This window comes from Anolis carolinensis, unplaced genomic scaffold, assembly GCF_035594765.1.
Source record: "Anolis carolinensis isolate JA03-04 unplaced genomic scaffold, rAnoCar3.1.pri scaffold_11, whole genome shotgun sequence".
Lineage (NCBI taxonomy): Eukaryota > Metazoa > Chordata > Lepidosauria > Squamata > Dactyloidae > Anolis > Anolis carolinensis.
Window position 1 is genome coordinate 14,529,997 of NW_026943822.1, and position 16,742 is coordinate 14,546,738.

Genomic DNA, 16,742 nt, shown 5'->3' on the forward strand with positions numbered 1-16,742 from the left:
CGTATAATGCCTCTTCTTGGAGATTAGAGGGGCCCTTTTATCGCTGGGCTGCAGAAGGAGCTGTCTCCGTGTGTCCAAATGGCGTCTGTCGGATTTTGCCTTTCATGTTCGGTGTTGATTTGAGCTGATGCTAATAACTCTTTTAAAGCCAAGGCTCCTTTTCAGGTCTGATGCAGCTAATGCTCCTTAACAACTAGGGCTCTTAGAAGAGCTTCAAGTGCATGGATATGATGGTTCTGGGTATGATGGTTTTGAGGCACGGTTTCAAACATCTATCAGCAGCCTTCCTCAAAGACAAAATGTCATGCTTTTTTTTGCTCAGCCCTTTCTGGTAATAGCTTTCCTAATGAGCCGCGGATTGTAACTTTCAAGACACCCACTCAGCCAGAAAATGGACTCATGAATATTACAGACTTCATTTCCACTTGCTACGGAGGGCTGCCTCGGCTTTCTTTGGATTAGCAGACCCCCCCCCCCCCCCCCCGGTTCATGCAAAATAACAGAGACATAAAGTATACCTGGATTTGCAAGACAAGCACAGCAGGTGATGCCATAAAAGAGGCTGCTTTGACATCTTCATATTTTGAGGAATGCTGGAAAAATGGAGAGCATGCAGAGCAGCAGAGCAGATGTAAATATTTCAGCACTAGCTTCTATACCTGCCATTCCCAGTGACACCTTTCTTTCCCAGTGACATCACAGAGGGCCACTTTACCTAGCAACGGCCGATCCAGTGACATCACAGAGGGCCACTTCACCTAACAATGTGGTAGAAACAGACATGTTTTGATTTTTATAGAGAGAGAGATGCAATTGCATTGCTCCTCAGCCCAGATGCAAGCTCCACATACATTGCATAGCAGGATTCTGATCCTGCCAAGCAGATGGGCAATAATATTGTCTGCTTTGATGCGATTGATGGAGTGTAATAATAGTAATAATAATAATAACAGGAAAAACTCAGCCGCTATCAGGACCTCAAGATTGAACTTCAAAGACTCTGGCAGAAACCAGTTCCGGTGATCCTGGTGGTGATCGGCACACTGGGTGCCGTGCCAAAAGATCTTAGCCAGCATTTGGAAACAATAGACATTGACAAAATCACGATCTGCCAACTGCAAAAGGCCACCCTACTGGGATCTGCACGCATCATCCGAAAATACATCACACAGTCCTAGACACTTGGGAAGTGTTCGACTAGTGATTTTGTGATACGAAATCCAGCATGTCTATCTTGTTTGCTGTGACATAATAATAATAATAATAATAATAATAATAATAATAATAATAATAATAATAATAATAATAATAATAATAATGGTTGTTGTGTGTTTTCTGGGCTGTATGGCCATGTTCCAGAAGTATTCTCTCCTGATGTTTTGCTCACATCTATGGTAGGCATCCTCAGAGGTTGTGAGGTATATTTCACAACCTCTGAGGATGCCTGCCATAGATGTGGGTGAAACTTCAGGAGAGAATGCTTCTGGAACATGGCCATACAGCCCGGAAAACACACAGCAACCCTGTGATTCTGGCCATGAAAGCCTTCGACAACACAACAACAACAACAACAACAACAACGATAATAATAATACTTTATCAGGGCAGATCACAGTACACATACACGGCAAACATTCAATGCCGTTTGGAGACAGGACAAGACAGACAGAAGGAAGTACAGTAGAGTCTCACTTATCCAACATAAACGGGCCGGCAGAACGTTGAATAAGTGAATATGTTGGATAATAAGGAGGGATTAAGGAAAAGCCTATTAAACATCAAATTAGGTTATGATTTTACAAAGTAAGCACCAAAACTTCATGTTATACAACAAATTTGACAGAAGAAGTAGTTCAATACACAGTAATGTTATGTAGTAATTACTGTATTTACGAATTTAGCACCAAAATATCACGATGTATTGACTACAAGAATGCGTTGGATAATCCAGAACATTGGATAAGTGAGTGTTGGATAAGTGAGACTCTCCTGTATGTAGTCTTGAAGTCCAGTTTTTTGGTGCCTTGGAAGTTGAGGTTGTGCTCAGATTCAGTCACAGGGGATGCTGTTGCTCTATGACGAAAAGCGATCAGGACTTCCTCCTTCCACTTTCCTCTCGGTCACCACATTTCAGGTTTTGTTATTGTGTCGTAAAATACCTCCCCCCGCAATTTGCGGTACCTAGTTTCTCTAGTTACAGCTTATAAGCTGTTTTCGAACTACTTAGATGAACAGTGAGCTGGGCTTGACGGTCCGAGTGCTCACCCCAACCAGGCTTTAAACTGGCCACCTTTCAGTTGGTAGATCTTATTTAGATTTAGTTTATCCCAAGCTTGTGATAAAGCACCAAAATGATTTGGATCTAGCTGTGAAACATTCCATTTTCTCATTTCACATTTTAGCTAATTTTGTTCAATCCGTTTTGCTGCCTCCTCCTCACATGCTAATCTAATAAGGCCACAGTGCTTAAAGTCTGGCTTTCCCCCGGAAATTAGCTCCACAATTTCAATTGTATATAGAATTAAAAATTACAAAGCTGGTTTTCAGGCAGCCTGTATGTTTCCAAAGATACGCTCATGGGTTTGTATGTACAGTAGAGTCTCACTTATCCAACATAAACGGGCCGGCAGAATGTTGGATAAGCGAATATGTTGGATAATAAGGTGGCATTAAGGAAAAGCCTATTAAACATCAAATTAGGTTATGATTTTACAAATGAAGCACCCAAACATCATGCTAGACAATAAATTTGGCATAAAAAGTAGTTCAATACGCAGTAATGCTATGTAGTAATTACTGTATTTATGAATTTAGCACCAAAATATCATGATATAGTGAAAACATTGACTACAAAAATGTGTTGGATAATCCAGAACATTGGATAAGTGAGTGTTGGATAAGTGAGACTCTAGTGTATATGTGTGTGCTTTCATCTTTTTTTAAAACAAAATATGTAGGATGTCTGACAATTATCTCTACAATTACGGTCCAACCTATGCAATTTTCTGTTATTTTCTTCAGGAGTTGGAAGATCTTCGGAAACAGGGTGAAATCATACCACAGCTGATGACAGAATGTGAAACAGTATCTCAGAAATTGCAGGTATGAGTATTATATATATATGTGTGTGTGTGTGTGCGTGTTTGTATATATATTCAGTTTTAAAAAATGGTACTTTGCCTAAGGCTTGTAACCATCATTTTAAAATTAATGTTATGGCTCATGTTTACATGATTTCAAGACATTAAACAACACTGGAAGTTGCTCAGGCAAAGAAAGGAGAAAAATGCTATTTTTTCCTTCCTTTGAGGAATTAAAAATGGTATTCATGCTTCTGTAAGTAAGATTTGTTAAGAAAATAACCATGCACAAGAAAAGCCTTAAGACTGTATTGTCAAGAGCTTTCATGGCCGGAATCACTGGGTTGCTGTGAGTTTTCCGGGCTGTATGGCCGGAAGTATCGCCCTTGTTTTCATTGTTTCCTTGATTTGTATTGTAATGGATATTATTATTTATTGTATTGTTCACTGTGTTGTGATGTGTTGTTCTTTTATATGCTGTTTATATTGTATTGTTCTGGGCATGGCCCCATGTAAGCCACCCCGAGTCCCCGTTGGGGAGATGGTGGTGGGGTATAAATAAAGTTTTATTATTATTATTATTATTATTATTATTATTATTATTATTATTATTATTATTATTATTATTATATTCCAGAAGCATTCTCTCCTGACATTTCTCCCATATCTATGGCAGGCATCCTCAGAGGTTGTGGGGAGTTTTGGAAACTAGGCAAGTGAGGTTTATGTATCTATGGAATGGCCAGGGTGGAAGAAAGAACTCTTGTCTGTTTGAAGCAAGTGTGAATGTTGCAATTGGCCATCTTGATTTGCACTGAATAGCCTTGCAGCTTCAAAGCCTGGCTAATTCCTGCCTGGGAGAAATCCTTTGTTGGGAGGTGTTAGCGGGCCCTGAAACAATCAGGGAATCCCAAACAGCAAACAATCAGGGCCAGCTAACACTTCCCAACAAATAATAATACATAATAAACCTTTATTTATATACCGCCCTATCTCCCGGATGGGACCCAGGGCGGTTTCCAGTCATAAAAACAACACATACATTACATAACAACATAACAACACATTATTAAGCAAGGTAATCCTGGGTTTGTAGTTTTGGCAACCAGTCCAGATTCCCTATGTCATTCCATTGAAGTGCAGCACTAGGGTTCCCAATTAGAACATTCTTAAATTAAAGGTCACAGGAATCCAAAGGCTTAAGCCGTGGACATGAAAGTGGGATTGAAGCATGACAAATGTGCAGTGTGGATACCCCTCTGGTCAGGCTGTATTTGGAGACGGAGGAGCGAGGGAGTGGAAGGGAATGAGATATTTTATTTATTTATTTATTTACAGTATTTATATTCCGCCCTTCTCATCCCGAAGGGGACTCAGGGCGGATCACATTGCACACATATAAGGCAAACATTCAATGCCTTAACATAGAACAAAGACAAACGCAGACTCCAAGCTGGCCTCGAACTCATGACCTCTTGGTCAGAGTGATATGTTGCAGCTGGCAGCTGGCTGCTCACCAGCCTGTGCCACAGCCCAGGCCTATATTGAACCGTTACGGATGATGGTGAGAACCAATTGTGGAAATACTGTGTCATATGTGAACAGTAAGGATGCTTATTTTAGCTAAATGGAAAGTCCTACCAGATCAGTCAAGATTTACTTGAAATAATCTCTTCCCCTAAACCTTCAACTTTCAACATACTAGTCTTTAAAATAATATCATTTTCCCAGACTGGATTCGCTTGTTGATATATGTGTAATGGACCCTGGTGGCGCAGTGGGTTAAACCCATGTGCTGGCAAGACTGATGACTTGAAGGTTGGGTTGCTGACCTGAAGGCTGCCGGTTCAAATCCAACCCGGGGAGAGCGCAGATGAGCTCCCTCTTTCAGCTCCAGCTCCATGCGGGGACATGAGAGAAGCCTCCCACAAGGATGGTAAAAACATCAAAACAGCCCCTGGGCAACGTCCTTGCAGACGGCCAATTCCCTCACACCAGAAGCAACTTGCAGTTTCTCAAGTTGCTCCTGACACCAATAAAAATAATAATATCTTGTTCATAACTTGGGTACTGCTTGTATCTGAAAGGCACCGGATTTTGGGTGCTAAGCAGGGTCAACCCTGGTTAGAACTTGGATGGGAGACCGCAGTTTCTCAAGTTGCTCCTGACACCAATAAAAATAATAATATCTTGTTCATAACTTGGGTACTGCTTGTATCTGAAAGTCACCGGATTTTTGGGCGCTAAGCAGGGTCAGCCCTGGTTAGGACTTGGATGGGAGACCGCAGTTTCTCAAGTTGCTCCTGACACCAATAAAAATAATAATATCTTGTTCATAACTTGGGTACTGCTTGTATCTGAAAGTCACCGGATTTTTGGGCGCTAAGCAGGGTCAGCCCTGGTTAGGACTTGGATGGGAGACCGCCGTTTCTCAAGTTGTTGCTGACATTAAAAAAAAACAGTTATGGAGATTTTGCGAGGGGTAGAAATAGGTTTAGGTTCTTTCATAAGTAACACTTTTCTGCAACGTTTCTTTTTAAGGCCGCGGAGAAGAGGAATAAAGACCTTGAGGATAAGGTCCGCGCCCTGAAGACCGAGGTGGAAGAGAGCAAACACCGGCAAAATCATCTCAAGACGGAGTTACAGACTTTTTTAGATGTACTAGACGGGAAGATAGATGAATTACATGATTTCCGGCAAGGACTGTCTAAACTGGGAGTTGACAACTAGGGAACCGCAACGTTTTCTTCCCCTTCGGTGTAACATTGCAGGTGTGCGTGGGTGCAGATGTGTTTTAATTCCCGAACATTTCTTTCTTACACACAGACACAGACACGAGCTCAAATAGGTTGGTTCTTCCTGTTTGCGGTGTGATTTGTACATAATTTTAAAAGGTTCGTGCTTCTCCCTTCCTTTCCTTTTTGCTTTACGAAAATGGTTGATTGTTCTTTGAAAGAGAGAAAGCGAGAAGTGTTTTTATCTTATTGCTATAATAGTCCTTTGAGAGTTTGTGGACAGGAGAGGGGTCTTGCCTCAGGAAAACTGGACTCCAGACCCAAAATGAATATGCAGTGAGATGTTCCAGGGAATGTTCTGTCTTGAAGGGCTGCTGCAACCATAGAAACAGGAATCCAGGCTTTTTCTGAGTCTTGGTTATTAAGCCACATGCGGTTTTATTCCTCCTTTATGTGCGGGGAAGATGAGACAAGATTCCTGTGGTTTGTCAACAGGCTTAATGGCAAAGTGCGCATGCGGTTGATGCCCTGAGCCTTAGGAACAAATCAGCGAAGACACCCTTTTCTACCTGCGAGGCCTTTTTCATACAGAATTTGCCATGTTCCATTATGTGCACTTACAATCCAGTCTCCAGACTGCGGTGTCTTTGGCTGTGGCCGAATGGGTATGTGCTTTATGCAATAACTCCTCGCCTTAGTGGATTTCACAGTAGGGTATATAGATGAGCCATTGACATGTCTGGGAAATGGGCCGTTCTCTTGAGATGCCTAGAGATGCAATGGCACACCCGAGGTCCTTTCAGACTGCAGAATTATTATAGCATTATGATTCCACTTTAGCTGTCATGGATCGACAGTTTAGGGAGGGATACTCGAGTATAAAGATCCAACATATGAATGAAAAGTAATGCCTCCACCTTCGTAACTCCTCAACAGATGGCAATACTAGTCTTGTTCAGTAGACTCTTTTCTACAGTTCCATTTGGCGGGAAGCCTTAGCATTGAACGGTTGTGTTGTTAAAGTGCGAAGTATGGAACTCTGCACAGACGGTTCCATTTGGCGGGAAGCCTTAGCATTGAACGGTTGTGTTGTTAAAGTGCAAAGTATGGAACCCTGCGCAGACAGTTCCATTTGGCGGGAAACCTTACATTGAACGGTTGTGTTGTTAAAGTGCGAAGTATGGAACCCTGCGCAGACGGTCGGTCAATGTGACTTAAGCAACGTGCAGTCATTGAATTCTTGGCAGCAGAAGGTGTCGCCCCAAAGGAGATTCATCAGAGAATGGAAGCTGTTTATGGTGATTGTGTTGATGTGAGTACTGTGTGTCATTGGGCTGAAATGGCAGACAAAGTTTTGAGGTAATGAGACAAAGAGAATTCCAGTGGCTGTAGAAAAAACACATTTATTCTCAGTGGCCAGAGAGAATAAGCAATAAGAAAAAGGACCTTCTCCTGTAATCAGGAAAGCGAAGGTATGGAACAAAGAAACACAGGTTCTTATATACCCTCTTCCTATGTCATCTAGGAATTGTCCATCACCAATTAGTGTAAAAAAAAAGTCTTACTCTGCACTTTAATAAAAGCTACTTTTGCATTTTCCTAAAATATAGGCTCTTTCAAGACCTCTGACCCTCCATTAGGCCTTATCTAAGGAATTTCCTATCTAGGCTCTCAGGGGTTCTCATTAATGAAGGAATTCCCCCCTATCTTAGCTTTTAGGGAGCCATTAGCACTCCTACATGGTGCCCGGTCTTATGTTGACATCCCAAAAGCCTTAATTTGTCTTTTGTCCATTAGCTTATCTATTCTTGTTGAAACTTGACATATGTCTCTGGCACTTAAGGTGAACTTTGGTCCTGCTTATGGGGAGACAGTTATTTGCTGAGCAGAGTGTATTTTGGGGCTATATGCACACAATTCTGCTTGTGATTACATTTTTCCTATTCCTATTTTTAATATGATTACATTTAATATATAGTTTCCAATACAAGTACAGTAGAGTCTCACTTATCCAACATAAACGGGCCGGCAGAATGTTGGAAATGCAAATATGTTGAATAAGGAGGGATTAAGGAAAAGCCTATTAAACATCAAATTAGGTTATGATTTTACAAATTAAGCACCAAAACATCATGTTATACAACACATTTTACAGAAAAGGTAGTTCAATACACAGTAATGTTATGTAGTAATTACTGTATTTACGAATTTAACACCAAAATATCACGATGTATTGAAAACATGGACTACAAAAATGCTTTGGATAATCCAGAACGTTGGATAAGTGAGACTCTACTGTATTATATTTTTCTAATACACCTTCATCAGGGTGAGTAAGTTTAAAGATATTGAGGTGGGAACATCTGACTTGTGTGACAAACAAAGAGTTGCACATCCTGTGACAGCAAACACCGAGTTTCACAAGCAAAACATTGACAGATTGATTCAGGACAATCGTTGTATCACTCAGAAATTTCAAGCAAAATCGGCATTTCACAAGAACGTGTGGGTCACATTATTGCTTTGCTTGGCTGTCAGAAGATCTGTGCACGATGGGTTCGGTGAGACGCTGGTTACAGAAACAGTGTCGACTTTTCCGTGATGGCTTCAGAAAACTTGTTCATCATTGGCAGAAATGTATCCAATTGTCTGGTGATTATGTGGAAAAGTGAATAGTGGTAGTTAAAGAGCACATTCTAAGGATTATTTCTGCGTTTGATTTATTAAAATATTCCCATCCAAACCCAAATAACGAAGGTGGAGGCATTACTTTTCATTCAACCCTCGTAGGTTAGCAGCTTGGGTTTTTGTAGTGGGGCCATCGAGATTAGGGTTGGATGCCCCACTCAGCCATGGAAACCTATTGGATGGTGATGTTGTCAAAGGCTTTCATGTCCGGAATCTCTTGGTTGCTGTGAGTTTTCTGAGTTGTATGGCCATGTTCCAGAAGCATTCTCTCCTGACAGAGTTCTTTCTCCCACCCTGGACATTCCACAGATATATAAACCCCACTTGCCTAGTTTCCAACAGACTTCACAACCTCTTGCCATAAATGTGCATGAAACATCAGGAGATAATGCTTCTGGAGCATGGCCATGCAGCCCAGAAAACTCACAGCAACGCAATTATATGAATACAGTAGAGTCTCACTTATCCAACATAAACGGGCCAGCAGAACGTTGGATAAGCCTGGGCTGTGGCGCAGGCGGGAGAGCAAGCCAGCTGCAATTAACTGCAATGAATCACTCTGACCAGGTCATGAGTTCGAGCCCCGCTTGGAGCCTATGTTTGTTTGTCTTTGTACTATGTTAAAAGGCATTGAATGTTTGCCTATATGTGTAAGGTGATCCGCCCTGAGTCCCCTTCGGGGTGAGAAGGGCAGAATATAAATGCTGTAAATAATAAATAAATAAGCGAATATGTTGGATAATGAGGGATTAAGGAAAAGCCTATTAAACATCAAATTTGGTTATGATTTTACAAATGAAGCACCAAAACATCATGTTATACAACAAATTTGACAGAAAAAGTAGTTCAATACGTAGTAATGCTATGTAGTAATTACTGTATTTACGAATTTAGCACCAAAATATCACAATAGATTGAAAACATTGACTACTACGTTGGATAATCCAGAATGTCGGAGAAGCAAATGTTGGATAAGTGAGACTCTGCTGTATTTGTAAATCACTTTTTTCTTATTTTTTTGAAAAAAATTGGATTTTTTATACTGCAGTTTTGACTTGAGTGGATTCCATTATTTGCAGAGGTCAACGCATGATTTTCAGGCATCTCCGCTCTTAAGGGTCCTTGTTGAAGCAACCATCCTCATATTGCAATGGGACTGAAGAGGACTTTAGCTCATAGCAGTCATCTTGGTTTCTCACATTATGTGGGAATTATGTGAAAAGAAAATGTCTTCCATTGCAAATTCAGAGGGACCTGATTCAGAAAATTGCATTGGGTAGACCACATCAGTTTTAGTTTCTTATGGTTTTCATGATCTTTTATGAGCAAGCAGATGGCGACTGGTAGATGCTATATGTTCTGTATCTCAAAATCTAGAGCTGATCGGGGAAACAGCTGCCATTTTTGGAAACAGCAAGTCAAATATACTCAGAAACCAGTTGAACATTTGAGGTGTGTTGTCTGTTGTTACTATACAAAGAAAGGATTCCCTGAAATGCACAGGCAAGAGGCCACTATAGCTAGAAATGTAATCCAATAACATGAACTATAAAACAGTAATTAAACCAAAATATAATCCATGTGTTACCAACACACATACATTCATAGAAAGTAAAACTCTACCCTGTTTCCCCAAAAATAAGACATTCCCAAAAAATAAGACCTAGCAGAGGTTTTGCTGAATTGTTAAATATAAGGCCTCCCCCGAAAGTAAGACCTAGCAAAGTTTTTGTTTGGAAGCATGCCCAGCGCCTGCCAAACAAAACACCAGAACTTGCAGGATCGGTAAATGTACATACCAGTTGTACATGGAAATAATGGTAATAATACATTAAAATGTTATATTATTTATATGTACACAGTAGTAACAAGAAATTCTTGATAGGATTCCGTTTATCTGGTTATGTTGGTTTGTGATGACAACTACTGTACGGTATATAAGAAATGTTCATTTTTTTGTTCAACAATAAATGTGAATTCTTCTTCATGGAAAAAATAAGACATCCCCTAAAAATAAGACCTAGCACATCTTTGGGAGCAAAAAATAATATAAGACACTGTCTTATTTTTGGGGAAACACAGTATATTCAGAGTTTGTGAGTCCAATGCCCACCAGAGTTCATGTTCCACATGGAGGACTGTATAAGTCACTAATTGTGAGTCCAAATTTAAACGTCCAAGTAAGTGAATCCTTTTATGAAATCCAATGTTTTAAACAAGTCCAAGGTTAGTCACCACTCGTATGTATTCCCTGTAAGTCCACTCCGTCATTGATGACACATTGAAATTATATACTTGAAGAACGAAATTGACTACTCTAGGTTCTCCATACCTGCATAACCACCACCTGAGGAAGACTACACAGTCGAAACCGGTCGTGGATGGTGACTAATCTTGGACTTTAAAACACTGGATTTCATAAAAGGATTCACTTTTATAAAAGAGCTCACAATTAGTGACTTATACAGTCCTCCATGTGGAACATGAACTCTGGTGGGCATTGGACTCATAAAGTCTGAATATAGAGTTTTACTTTCTATGAACGTATGTGTGTTGGTAACGCATGGATTATATTTTGGTTTAATGACTGTTTTATAGTTCATATTATTGGATTACATTTCCAGCTATAGTGGCCTCTTGCCTGTGTCTGTTGTTACTAGACATCAGTCCATGCAGTCACTTCTGAAGGATGAACCCATCCCAGGAGCAATTGTAGCCTACTGGAGAGCTAGATTCAATGGCTATGAAGCTCCCATCTTTGTTGTTGTATTCTTCTTAACTTTTCAAGTTGAGGGCTGGTTAATGAACAAGTCTAAAGTTTAGGTTGGAGGCCAGGTGAAAGGTGACAGAGACCATAGTTCGGGGACCCCCGTCTTAAAGGATTTGGGCATAGACGTATGATCCTAAGCTTAGGTAAAGGTTTTCCTCTGACGTTAAGTCCAGTCGTGACCGACTCTAGGGGTTGGTGCTCATCTCCATTTCTAAGCAGAAGAGCCTGCGTTGTCCATAGACACCTCCAAGGTCATGTGGCCGGCATGACTGCATGGAGCGCCGTTACCTTCCCATATTGATCTACTCACATTGGCATGTTTTCGAACTGCTAGGTTGGCAGGAGCTGGGGCTAACAGCAGGTGCTCACTCCGCTCTCGGGATTTGAACCTGGCACCTTTGGTCCACAAGTCGAGCAGCTCAGCGCTTTAACACACTGGGCCACCACTTGGCCCCAAGCTTACTCTCTGAGAAATGGGTCACATTTTGAAGTCAACTTGGACTGAATATGACCACAATCCAAAAAAGAGATGGACATGCTTTGGTTGTCAACTTGTGTTTCCTCCTTTCTAATACCGGTTAGCAATAATTTTATTTTAGCCATATGCCAGCGGAGACGAAGGCTTGTCAACGAGAAGAAAAGTGACTGGTTTACCCAAGTGCTCTGTCTTTCTGTTTTGTGTCTGTGTGCGTTGCGAAGGGTGTGGGAGAGAGGCAACCATGCTGAAAAAGCATCCATTCGAATTAATTTTTCCTCCGTTAATGATATGTTCTGAAACATTGGTGTAGAGCACATCACAAATAAGAAACCCTCCTTTTTATGCCACAGAGGAGCATATTTTAACATGGGATTGCTGTGCCGCAATGTTTTGAAACTCTAACAAGCCTTTAGTAATACATTTGCGAGATATTTTTACTGTTTCAAGTAAGGTTTATGGAATAATGAATGAATTGATTCTGACAGTGTAGGAGGAAACTGCAGTGATTCAAATGTATATTTTTATCCAGATATATAAGACAGTTTAATCACCTGAAGAAATTATTGCGGGTTGATTGCTGTGAAATTGTCTCTTACCTCATGACTTGTCTTCTGTGAACAAGTATTTTAAATATATATATATATCTAAATATATATATTTTCTTCCTCCGTGTCATTGAATGTTGCACAAACATTGATATCTGGAATCTCTTCTAGTAGCAGTAAATGATGGTTTTTATATACGGTATATGAAAATGCAAAACATTTTTTTCTTTGTGATTTCTATCTAATTTTATTGTATTATAGAGCCATTTATGTAAAACTTTATTAATATATATACCTTAAGGTATATATATAAATATATATATATAGTTAAAAACAAATCTGTCTTAATTCTTTCCTGGCTTGATAAACTTCCATTTTTCTGAATCAACTCATTTTTGTCACTTTTGTTAAGCAGGATGATTTCTTTTCCCCCTTTGAAACAAAGGCTCAAATTGAAATTTAGGAGCTGACTTGATGTGGATGTGCAATGATGTAACATGGCATTGCTTTGGCTATTATCTTGGCCGCTTTGGGAATGAGCTTTTCCCCAAAAACTTCTGGGGGGGGGGTAACAATTTTGGAAAGTCAGAGGAAACAAACCACTGTCATTTGGGCACATTTGGGGTGGTTTTCAGGCCAAAAAGGCACCCAAATAAATACAGCACAACCAATGGCGAGGGATTATGGCAACTGCAGTCCAAACCAGTCCAGCCGGTTTGATATAAAGCCACTTCTAATGATAGTCACTGCTGAGCAAATGCTTAGGAGAAAGAATTGAGAGAACATTCTGGGCCTGTAACCCTTTTTGTTAGGATTTTGTTGTGTGTTAGGGAGAACTATCCAAAAATACAAAAACGGGACACTTATAGTTGAGCATTCAGCTCACACCAAGCAGAGCGTGGAGTGTCATGTGGCTGCAAAGATTTTAAATGGTTGTTGTATGTTTCATGCTGTATGGCCATGTTCCAGAAGTACAGTAGAGTCTCACTTATCCAAGCCTCGCTTATCCAAGTTTCTGGATTATCCAAGCCATTTTTGTAGTCAATGTTTTCAATATATCGTGATATTTTGGTGCTAAATTCGTAAATACAGTAATTACAGCATAACATTACTGCGTATTGAACTGCTTTTTCTGACAAACATGATGTTTTGGTTCTTAATTTGTAAAATCATAACCTAATTCGATGTTTAATAAACTTTTCTTTAATCCCTCCTTATTATCCAAGACATTCGCTTATCCAAGCTTCTGCCGGCCCGTTTAGCTTGGATAAGTGAGACTCTGCTGTATTCTCTCCTGACGTTTCGCCCACATCTATGGCAGGCATCCTCGGAGGTTGTGAGGAATGGAGAAACTAAGCAAGGAAGGTTTATATATCTGTGGATGCCTGCCATAGATGTGGGCAAAACGTCAGGAGAGAATGCTTCTGGAACATGGCCATACAGCCGGAAAACATACAACAACCCTGTGATCACGGCCATGAAAGCCTTCGACAACACAAGATTTTAGATGGTTAATATTTTTAACCCGAGAGAATGTCTATCTCTCTCTGTATTGCGCTAGATGGCTTAGGCTTGATCTATACTGTTATATAATCAATCTTATCAACGCAGACAATCCACATTATCTGCTTTGAACTGGATTATACAAGTCTACCATATAGTCCACTTCAAAACAGATAATTTGGATTGTATACAGCAGTGTAGAGCCATCCTGCCTAAATGGTCATGTAGAGTAAGATATATAGGGTCGATTAGAATGGAGTTTGTCATGTTCACACAAATGTAAAAAGGTAAAGGTTTCCCTGATGTTAAATCCAGTCGTGTCCGAATCTGGGGGTTGGTGCTCATCTCCATTTCTAAGCCAAAGAGCCGGCATTGTCCGTAGACACCTCCAAGGTCATGTGACCAGCATGCCTGCATGGAGTGCTCATACCATCCCGCCAAAACGGTATCTATTGACTCACATTTGCATGTTTTCGAACTGCTAGGTTGGCAGAAGCTGGGGCTAACAACGGGAGTGCAAATGGATTTTGTGCTTTAAACTCTGCCTATTGCAATCGCAATAAACTAAGGATGGAGGGGAGAAGTGGAAGCAGGATGGAAGAGACACTGGAACATTTTAAAAGCACTTGAAAAAGTGGGATGACTGAGGATTAATAGGGATCATCTCTGCCAAAGCAAGACAATTGGAGACGTTGCAAGCTATCTCACCTGTCCAGACCTTACTTTCTCCCACGGTTCATCAGTGGGCTACACTTGATTTCCACTTCTTCTCCTTTATTGTATCCCTGCCGATGTCTCTTGTATGAGCATCAAGTGAGGAATCCTTGCATGGAAAGCAATGATGTTCATCCCGACCTCTTGCAGAATGGGGAGGGGGCTATTTTACCTTGTCGGTCGCCAATTCTTGTTTGCTTGCTTGCTTTCCAATGCCATCGTGTTCCTGTCTTGGATCCAGGATGTGCCTTTGGGGGAAGGTGAAATGGCAACGTCAGAGAAAGCGAGGCTTGAACCGGATAGCTTTGCTGGAGGAACGGAGGCAGCCGTTGCTATGGCAGCAATAGCGCACAGAGATAGTGCGTATGCACGCGGGAACATTTCGGAAAACGGGCTCCTAATTATAGCATGCCAGATCGCCCACCGAAAAACAAAAACGGCTCAGGCAAGTTTGTCAAAATGCTGCATTATTAAAAGGCAGCTTGGAAAGCGAGGCAGAAGAGAGCACAGCAAACTTTACAAAAAGGCTCACCAATATTATTATTATTGACACAAAGACATAGTATGACACAGCAAAGGAGATACAGTAGAGTCTTGCTTATCCAACATAAATGGGCCAGCAGAATGTTGGATAAGCACATATGTTGGATAATAGAGATTAAGGAAAAGCCTATTAAACATCAAATTAGGTTACGATTTTACAAATTAAGCACCAAAACATCATGTTAGACAACAAATTTGACAGAAAAAGTAGTTCAATACGCAGTAATGTTATGTAGTAATTACTGTATTTACGAATTTAGCACCAAAATATGATGCATTGAAAACATTAACTACAAAAATGCATTGGATAATCCAGAACGTTGGATAAGTGAGACTCTACTGTATATAGTGTGCTGGATTTTGCATTATTATTATTATTATTTTATTATGACACAGCAAACAAGATAGATATGCTGGATTTTGTATCACAAAATCACAAGTCGAACACTTCCCAAGTGTCTAGGACTGTGTGATGTATTTTCGGATGATGCGCGCAGATCCCAGTAGGGTGGCCTTTTGCAGTTGGCAGATCGTGATTTTGTCAATGTCTATTGTTTCCAAATGCCGGTTGAGATCTTTTGGCACGGCACTCAGTGTGCCCATCACCACCAGGACCACCTGCACTGGTTTCTGCCAGAGTCTTTGAAGTTCAATCTTGAGGTCCTGATAGCAGCTGAGTTTTTCTTGTTTTTCGTCAATGCGACTGTCAATGTGACGAAACCATTGATCATATCCTCAGCTGCTGCAAGAAAAACGCACAGACTGACTACAAACAGAGGCACAACTATGTGGCCCAAATGATTCATTGGAACTTATGCTTCAAGTACCAGCTCCCAGCAGCAAAGAACTGGTGGGATCACAAACCTGCAAAAGTATTGGAAAATGAACACACAAAGATACTGTGGGACTTCCGAATCCAGACTGACAAAGTTCTGGAACACAACACACCAGACATCACAGTTGTGGAAAAGAAAAAGGTTAGGATCATTGATGTCGCCATCCCAGGTGACAGTCGCATTGACGAAAAACAACAGGAAAAACTCAGCCGCTATCAGGACCTCAAGATTGAACTTCAAAGACTCTGGCAGAAACCAGTGCAGGTGGTCCCGGTGGTGATGGGCACACTGGGTGCCGTGCCAAAAGATCTCAGCCGGCATTTGGAAACAATAGACATTGACAAAATTACGATCTGCCAACTGCAAAAGGCCACCCTGCTGGGATCTGTACGCATCATCTGAAAATACATCACACAGTCCTAGACACTTGGGAAGTGTTCGACTTGTGATTTTGTGATACGAAATCCAGCGTATCTATCTTGTTTTCTATGTGGTACTTATAATAACTTTATTATTCTATCCTGCCACCATCTCCTCGCGGGGACTCGGGACGGCTTACACAGGGTCAAGCCCAAAAACAAGTAAAAAAGCAAAGTAAAATACATTTAAAGCAGCAAAACAAAGGATAAAACACATTAAAAGCAGACAATACAATATAATAACAGTAACAGGTTAAAACAGGATTATCCAACATTTTCACTTATCCAACGTTCTGCCGGTCTGTTTATGTTGGATGAATGAGACTCTACTGTACTTGGATAGTTTTCATCCGTCCATAATATTCTACTCCTAGTCAACAATGCTCCTGCTGACAATTCATTTTTCATTTGAGGGATTTGGCATTTTTTGG

General features: G+C 40.7%; 1 protein-coding gene and 1 long non-coding RNA gene across 2 annotated transcripts in view; one reads left to right on the forward strand and one right to left on the reverse strand.

Annotated features, from left to right (window-relative positions):
- The window catches only part of homer2 (homer scaffold protein 2), an 81,057-nt gene extending 68,377 nt beyond the window's left edge, over positions 1–12,680 (forward strand). The window contains exons 8-9 of the mRNA XM_062963224.1: positions 3,022–3,102; positions 5,622–12,680. Of these exons, the coding sequence (XP_062819294.1) occupies positions 3,022–3,102; positions 5,622–5,810 (270 nt within the window). The 3' untranslated portion in view covers positions 5,811–12,680. The remainder of the gene's footprint in view (positions 1–3,021; positions 3,103–5,621) is intronic.
- The window catches only part of LOC134293955 (uncharacterized), a 30,592-nt gene extending 14,310 nt beyond the window's left edge, over positions 1–16,282 (reverse strand). Inside the window, exon 1 of the long non-coding RNA XR_010000916.1 lies at positions 14,508–16,282. This is a non-coding gene — a long non-coding RNA (uncharacterized LOC134293955). The remainder of the gene's footprint in view (positions 1–14,507) is intronic.
- Between the last annotated feature and the right edge of the window lie 460 nt (positions 16,283–16,742).